At 48.2% G+C, this 8,427-nt stretch overlaps 1 protein-coding gene across 1 annotated transcript in view; it reads left to right on the top strand.

Moving 5' to 3' along the window:
* Positions 1–8,427, top strand: part of ADAMTS9 (ADAM metallopeptidase with thrombospondin type 1 motif, 9) — a gene marked incomplete at its 5' end in the record, with an annotated part of 81,235 nt that overhangs the window by 69,988 nt on the left and 2,820 nt on the right. The window contains 7 exons of the mRNA XM_010135033.1: positions 474–644; positions 2,070–2,264; positions 4,285–4,417; positions 4,663–4,757; positions 4,917–5,011; positions 5,106–5,239; positions 6,747–6,838. Of these exons, the coding sequence (XP_010133335.1) occupies positions 474–644; positions 2,070–2,264; positions 4,285–4,417; positions 4,663–4,757; positions 4,917–5,011; positions 5,106–5,239; positions 6,747–6,838 (915 nt within the window). The remainder of the gene's footprint in view (positions 1–473; positions 645–2,069; positions 2,265–4,284; positions 4,418–4,662; positions 4,758–4,916; positions 5,012–5,105; positions 5,240–6,746; positions 6,839–8,427) is intronic.

Below are 8,427 nucleotides of genomic sequence, written 5' to 3'. Positions count from 1 at the left end.
CGGGGCTCCCTCCGCACCAGCCACAGCCAAGGGTGTGACAGCATGTATTTGGGCTGGGTTGTTGTTCTCCAAGCAGCTGATGGGGGTTGGCCCCTTTCTTTCCCCACTTGCTCCATCTCCTGGCCCGGTGTGCCCACCCCTGCATCTCTCGGTTGCATCACAGCTGAACCCCACATCTGCCCTATCCCAATACCTGCTGCCTCAGTTTCTCCTCTCTCTCTATGTCTGCGATTTGTGTTAGTACTTCCGGAGGACAGGAGCAGTTTGTCACTGGATGCTCTGGCAGCACCTGGCACGGCTGGGCCCTGGTCTCAAATTTGCCCCCAGGTGACACCGGTGAGGGATGCCAACATGGGGCACAGAGCTATCCGCTCCCTCGGGCTGCTGGGAGGAGGGCTCGCTTGCTTTGAGGATGCGAATCAATTTGCTGAAGTCCCTCGTGTGTTGCATGAGCCGTTGTTTCTTGCAAACAGTGCATGAAGACATGCGGAGAGGCATCTCGGTACCGCAAGGTCGTCTGCGTGGATGAGAACAAGCGAGTGCAGAACAGCGGCTACTGCGACGCCAGCAAACGCCCTGCAGAGATGGAGAGCTGCGGGCTGCCGCCCTGCGAGTACATCTGGATCACCGGGGAGTGGTCAGAGGTGAGACCCCAAGCCCACCCCCGCACAGGGACCGTGCCACTCGGCCTCAGGACACACTCTCCTCCTCTCGCCACTGGCCTTGCTGAGATATTGCAACGCAAATCAACGGTGGCAGGGCAGTGCTGCGTGGTTTAATTATTTATTTTTTCTGTGGTTTAATTGTTATTTGTTTCTGCATGCAATCTCCCTGCTGGAAAGAAAGGAGCAGGGCTGTGGGAGTACACCAGGATATTAAAGAGTAAATGCCAGCATGCTCAGAGTCCTCGCTAATATCTAGAAGCAATTTTCTTCCAAAGCACATCACATGCAGCAGGCACCCTCTTCGGTTTTGTGCCATTTTATTTCATTTATTTATATATTCCCATCCTCTCCTGAGGAGCTCCGGGGCCCTGTGAGCTATGTGAGGGTCTGGGTGAGCATCCTGGGGCAAAGGCGAGCCTGGATGTGACTGTGGGGACACATCCTTCCTCAGTTATGTCTTTGGTGTGTCTTCACCCTCACGGCTGGGAGAGGGCTCAGCAAGGAAAATGGATGAGTTTTCTTTGCAGCAGGCGCTGCATGCAGGAGGACCAGGCTAATCTCCGCCTGTTTCCTTCTGCAGCGAGTGAAGCATTACTTTCCACTTGGAGGAGCAGCAGAGGGAAATGACAAGGCAGCTGCTGACACAGCACTGATTTAAAAGAACGAACAAGAAAAGGGAAAAAAGAAAACATGTCTGGAACTGAGGGGGCGGAGAGCCAAGCCAGCTGAGATAGTGCAGGAAGGAGAAATGCAGAGATGAGAGATCCTCAGAGCAGCCTGGTCTCTTCAGTGGCTTCCTAAGAGCAATATCATATCAGGGTGCCTGTGAAGCTGGAGGTCTGGCTGCCCCTTGCCCATACACCCTCTACCCGTTTCCACTTCCTGTGACCCTCTGGGAGAACCTGGGCCCAGGAAGATGATGGAGGGGGAGCTCAGCTTGCCCCAGCTCCCGCTCAGCCTTTTGATAAGGAGGGCAGAAGCACTGTTTGTCCTCTAATTACGAGTACCTGCAATTCAAGGTCAATCTTGACCATGTTGTTTTGCTGTGCATTCCAGGGTGGGGTGGGGGGGATAAAAAAAATAAAAAGAGGCATTTCTGATCTCCCAAGGATGTCTTGCTCAATTCTTTGACCTTGGGGAGAGATATACCTGCCCAGGAGCCAATCTGGAGTAGGGATTCCTAGAACGGCTGTAGGGGCAGAACAGGGACAAAGCTCAAAGACACTGTTGGGCACTAGCCCACTTGTAGCCACTCACGATACTCATAGCTGGCTTAAATAATTGCTCATGACCCCCACCCAGAGCAGCTTGTCGTGTTAAAAGCTGGCCAGCCTGCTTTTCCTCCCTGTTTCCACCAGCCTTCACAAAGTCCTTGGTGCTAACAGGCGTTTCCTCTGCCCACAGTGCTCCGTCACGTGCGGGAAGGGATACAGGCAGCGGCTGGTGTCCTGCAGCGAGATTTACACCGGGAAGGACCACTACGAGTATGGGTACCAGAACACAGTCAACTGTCCCGGCACACAGCCACCCAACATCCAGCCCTGCTACCTCGGGGAGTGCCCCGTCTTGGCATCCTGGCGCGTCGGCAACTGGGGAAGTGTAAGTTTGGCAAAGTTCTTTTTTTGATTGAAAAAATTGGAACAAACTGATTTTTTCTTTACAGCAGGGACACAGTCTGAGGGTTTCACAGGGGAATGTTTAAGAGTTGCATAAACTAATGCAATGAATACACTCATGCGGTGGCAGCCTCAGTGTGTGTAGGGCTCCATGCTCCAGATGAACCCCATCGTAATGGAAAGTCTCAGCAGCCATAAGTACACGGAGTCATGATCATAAAATAGAATCATAGAATGCTTTGGGTTGGAAGGAACCTACAAAGGTCATCTAGCCCAACCCATCCTGCAATGACCTTCAACTAGATCAGATTGCCCAGAGCATGATCTCCATGAAAAGTGAGATATAGCCAAAATTTGTGGCAGTGTGGACGATGGTCATGCTGAATGCTTAGTTAGAGAATGAAGGTTTGAAAGCCTTGTGCTAGAAGGATCGATGGATAGCCGGCAACAGGAGGTGGTCCCACTCGGCCATGCATATGAGCAAGACTTGGGAATGACCAATAGGCCAAAACACTGGTAATTTGACCCTTAAAAGGATTTTTCTTTCTTTTTCTTTTTCCCCCCACCCTCCTCCTTACAGGCAGGGAAAGAACTTAGCCTTTCTGCTAAAGTTATTTGTGTTGAAACTCTTCTGGGGCCTGAAGTACAAGATCAAATTTTAGTTAAGGTGATAACATTTCACTTCTTTGGGGTTCTGACATTCTTTGAAATGTGGTGTTTCTCCCATGGATTTGATTTATTAACCCAGCTCAGGCATTTGTAGGCACTTGTCAAACTTTTACAAGGCAATGAGAGCCAAGTCAGGGAAGCTGTCATGGTAAAAGGCAGAGTTGTTTGAAACCTAAGTTCCCCTGCCCCATAGGAAGCTTCAGATCCTCCCTGTGAGTCAGGGCAGAGGAGTTACAACGAAGAGCTCAGCCTCAATTAATTGGTATTTCCTCCAGAATTTCAGTGCGAAGTGTCCAACTCATTAATATAACTTCATTCCAAAGAGTATCTGCTTCAGAGAGCAAGACCTTTCACCTCACTCTGAGCTGCTGAATGTCCTAGCGACTACCAGGTGCCATGGTCCTTCTCATCTCTGAGTTGCAAAGGGATTTAATGTAAAATACCATCACCTTTGGCAGGCAAATAGAGTCCTGCTCAGCTCCTTAGTTAAGGTTTACGAATTTGGATCTGATAAAGAGTAAACTGCAAATACCATGACCCACTCAAGCCTGTCTCCTTCATGGTGCACTCCTTTAGACTAATCATTTCTGAAGAGAGGAGCAGCATCTTTTTCTTGGCTGTCTAACCTGGTACCTGCAGAAAGAGCTGATTTTCAGTTCTCAAGTACTTGAAAGAACAAGTTGCAGAGGGGGAGTAAGATGTTCCCATCACCTGTGCTCAGCAGCAGCCAGCACAGACAAGCTGCTGCCCGGTAGCTCCAGTAACTTGTGCAGTTTCAGCCTAAAGATTATCCTTAATCTGAGCTGTTTGAGGATGACCCAGTGTTTGCACAGATTTAGCCACTTTTCCAGAGGGCAAGGGGAGAGATTGTTTGGAGGCTGGGCGGGGTTGGTGCAATTTAGAGAGAAATGTCCTGTTTGTTCAGAGGCTGCTGTCAGACCCAAGCAATGTCTCCCAGCCACCAGGAGAGGTTTTCTACCAGTCAGGCCTTCTGGTGAGCATTTCTGTCTTGTACAACCTTCCGAGGGTGAAAAATAACCCATTTCACGTGAGCACGTGGTTCACCTTAACCAATACTGCCTCACCCAGTGAAGTGTTTAAGTGCAAAGTGAAGTTCAGTATTTGTCTTGATAGAATTAGTGACCATGATAATAATGAAGGGATTAATAATAAAAGGGATTACTTGTTTGATGAAAATTAAGCCTGTGTTTGAACACTTTGCAGGATTGGAGGCTTTGCTGCTGTCTCTTGATACAAAGGAAACCATCTGTCTCTGTTCTTCTGGAGCCCAGAAAGCCTTGAGATGAAATACAAACCTGTCTTCTGTCTTGCAGTGCTCTGTCACCTGTGGAGTTGGAGTCATGCACCGGTCGGTGCAGTGTCTGACAAACGATGACCAGGTCAGCAGCTTGTGCCATGTGGATTTGAAACCTGAAGAGCAGAGAACTTGCCACAACGTCCATGACTGTAAGTCTGTGGTTTTGCACCTTCCTGTGCCTTTCTCGTGGCTTCATCATCTTTTCCCATCAAACCTCTAGAGATAGGCAGTATCTCCAAGTCTTGAGAGTCATCCAACTTAGCACTAAGGCACTTCAGGGAAACCTCTTAAAAATAAACAAGGTGTTTTGGTGCTTTGGATGCCTCACAGTCTTACAAAAGAAATTTTGCTGTACGGTTGCTTAGTGACTACAAGTATTTCTGTTTTGTTTCAGGTGAATTACCAAGGAGTTGCAACGATGTTAAAAATCTCAAAGGTGTCACCGAAGATGGTGAATATTTCCTTCAAGTCAAAGGAAAGATGTTAAAGGTGCATTTCAGCAGCAGACTGATAGTTAATGCATTTCCCAAAGGTGCAAGAGAGCCCTGCGTATGCTCTTCGCTTCCACCTTTGGATTTTCTACCTTCGGTTTTCTCAGCGATCCCTTTGCACATGATGCCTGACAGAATTCTGGCTTTTCTCTCTCAGGTGTATTGCTCTGGGATGCAGACTGACAGCCCAAAGGAGTACGTGACTCTTGTAAATGGGGATGCAGAGAATTTTTCAGAAGTGTATGGATACAGGTAAGAAATCCTTTAATCCTGAGCTTCACAATATTTTTGTTTTCCATGGCAATATTTTCCAGTCATGAGTAGAAAGGGTTTTCTTTTGATTTAGATTGCATAACCCGACTGAGTGTCCGTATAACGGGAGCAGACGAGAAGACTGCCAGTGTAGGAAAGATTACACAGCAGCTGGGTTTTCCACCTTCAGCAAAGTAAGGCTGGACCTGAACACTATGCAAATAATAAGTGAGTAAAAACAGGGCCTTGCCATTAAAAAAAAAAATGTTTATTTTACACAAATATAGCTGTAACTGCAAACAAGCAGTGGTGCTCTAGTGAGCAATATTCCTGAGCTCTCCTCTTAAAAGCTGCTTATGAACTTGGTCACCTGTTTGCTTTGCATTTAGAGGCTGTAACTCAAGTACATCAGAGATGTTCCTTCTATTTCTCTGTAATATGGGAGAATATTAAGACAGTCGCTGGTGTGCTGCTATACAGAACAAACATTTGCGTGCTCCCAGCAGGCCAGTGTATGTTTTTGAAGGGTTTTAATTCATTTGGTCTCCCATTTTCAGTCTGGTCTCAGGCAGAAAGCTTAACCAAGGAGGAGCTGGCCCCCCATTTCACACCTGACATGTCGGGAGAGCCCGGTACAGGGGTCTCAGCTGGGGTAGGGATGCTGCTCCCTCCAGGCTGGTGCCAGCATTGGCGCAGTGGGGAGGCAGATGAAACTCCCAGCAGAGTCAGACCATGGGGAAATAACTCGTGCTGAGAAAGATGGATCTGGGGTCGTGAATTCGCAGGGGAAGATGAGGCTACTGTAGCTGTGCAATATAAGTGGTTCTCCTGCCAGCCTGCACGGGAGCTGGGCGCCATCCTGCTGCCAGAGAGCCCGCAGCATCCCGTAGGGTGATGGTTTCAGTCTCCTTGACTCCAGGGATGCTATCAGTTTCCAGCAAATGGCTTAAAAATACAGCATATTGCTGGCGGTTCGTTCAGTAAATAGCAGAGATTTTTTAGCAAATCAAAATCCTTCCTTGTAAAATGACTCTTTCATCTGATAGAGGTTTTTATCAGTTAATTTTCAAGCCATTAGACCTCCCAGTCTATCAATTTGCAAAAAGCTAGTAATAGTCTTTAAAAGCTCCTGGTAAAGATCTCAAAGGAACCATCCTCCTGGAATTTGATACCAGCTCCCTTTGAATTTCAAAAGGAGCGGGACACCTGCCTCTGTCGGGCAGGAGCTATCTCGCATCCCCATCTAAATGAGTCTCAGCTATTTCAGATCCCTCCCTCCAGAACAAAATACCCCAATTCCCTTTGAAACCCTCAGCCCTGGGCTGGGGCAGCACAGAGATGGTGGTTTGCCTTTGTTTAAAAGGGAGATTTAGGAGGTCCCATGGCCTTCTTGAAGGTGGGGAATTTTCTGATAGAGAAATAAAACCTAAGTTATGGGCTTGAGTTTTGTCGTTATTTATATGTAGGTTCTAAATCACCGAGGTACTTAAACTGAGCTGTAAATGTTGAGTGTGTGAGTGTCCAGTTAAATTCAGTGCTCACAAGCCAGGGAGTCACATGTGGGATGAATTGGGGATTTAATATTAAAAATCCAGCAGATGAGGTCTTGACTCTCAAGATAAGTGTATGAAACCAGCTTTAATGAGCTTAAACATTACTGAAAGCATGTTTACATTTATTTTGTCTGTCTCCCTGCATCTTTCTTCCCGCGTTATTCATCAACTATTTTCCACAGCGACTGATTTACAGTTTGCACGGACACATGATGGACGACCTGTTCCATATGCCACTGCTGGGGACTGCTACAGCGCAGCCAAATGCCCACAGGTATTTGAAAATAGCATTTAATAGGAATTGGTGCCATTTGTTATGTTCAGGCCCTCTATTAATTACTGCCGATCACATCTGCCCAATTTCAGCGAGTCTCACGTTCTCATTTCAGCAGTCGGAAACTTTTCCCTTTGTCCATACAGAAAGTCCTTTCCATTTTCCATATGGGAAAATGTCAGGTTATTATCAGGCCAATGTCACGGCTGGCTAAGGGACATTCCCCAGGGCTTCAGGCAGCAGAAAAGGAGAAAAGGAAGAATCAGCAAGCTGTGGAAGTAGGGCTGGGCTTTGAATGCATGGTTGAAGGTAGAGGCATCAGTCCATGGCAGGGCTGGGTGGAAATGCTGGGCAGGGAGAGCAGTAGTGAGCCAGGCCATCGGGATGTCCTGGGACCCTGACTGCTGAAACTGCTGTTTGCAGGGGTGCAAGAAGATGGGTGAGATGACCGCTCTGGATGGTGAAGGCAGCAGACGTGCCATGCCAGCTCAGGGAGCAGGGAGATGCTCAAGAAAGAGGGGGCATTTGCAGGGCAGGAACAAGTTGGATTTCTGCCACTGGATGGACAGAGCCTGTCTGTCAGAGACCGCGGTGGTACCTGTCAGCTGCTGCCCCATCATTCCAACTCCCGACTGCTTATTTTCACAGCAGCCCAGGGGGACCTTTGCTCACTCCACTTTGGGGCTGGGAAAACAATGACAAAATGAAACTCATGCCTGTTCATCAGGGCAAATCCAGTCCCAGCACCGGGAGGTGCCTGGCTGTGAAAGCATGGAGCTGGACACAGGCTATCTTGTCTCCTCAGTAGCTCTGGAAGGTGATGTAGGACATCTAGCCCAGGTGCCTGGAAAAAACATGCTTTCCTGAAAGTCTGTAGGAGACTAATGAACACCGTGCTACAGGTGGCTTGCTCCATGTCCCCAGCACATCTAGCTTTTGTAGAGCTGGGGGATAAGTGATCCGTTTGGGTAGTCCAGGGTATTAGGGGGACCATATTTGCAAAGGGCATTAAGCAGAGAGTCGCAGCAACAGACAGCAGAGGGCAAACCTCTCCATCTCCTTCCTTCCCTGCTTTTGGAGCTGATACTTTTCTGCACAGCTCAGTGGCTCAGGGATTGACTTCCTACCTCGGGAAGGCTCATGAATGTTAATATCCATCCACCTGACCCAGACAGTTCGCTCCTCACAGAAAATCAGCCTTCCCAAGGCAGCAAGTGCAAGGAGCAAAGCTAACAGCCATCTGGCACCATACGGCCATGCTGGTCTGTGGGTCAGCCTGGGAATGTGTCCGAAAAATCTCTCCTTGGGTCCACAAACAGGCAGAGCTGGGGTCTGATGTGGGGGTAAGGGGTAGGCTGGGGAGTTGTGCATTGGATGCAGGCATAGCCTTTAATTTTCCATTTATGTGCTTTGAGACAGGGTGGAATGAAGTGAAGGACATTTTTAAGAAATAAACAAATGAAAGAGTTTTGATTTTATTGAAGTCGGGGGGGGGAACAAAAAGCCCAGTGGAAAATAAGGAAAATAAGGACAAGTGTGCCCTCTCCAGTTGAGGAAGGAGCAGTGAGAGCGGCTGCCGCAAGTCCCTG

Source organism: Buceros rhinoceros, unplaced genomic scaffold (assembly GCF_000710305.1).
Source record: "Buceros rhinoceros silvestris isolate BGI_N320 unplaced genomic scaffold, ASM71030v1 scaffold13394, whole genome shotgun sequence".
Taxonomy (NCBI): domain Eukaryota; kingdom Metazoa; phylum Chordata; class Aves; order Bucerotiformes; family Bucerotidae; genus Buceros; species Buceros rhinoceros.
The sequence above is the reverse complement of the archived record's forward strand: the minus strand, read 5'-3'. Positions and strand labels throughout refer to the sequence as shown.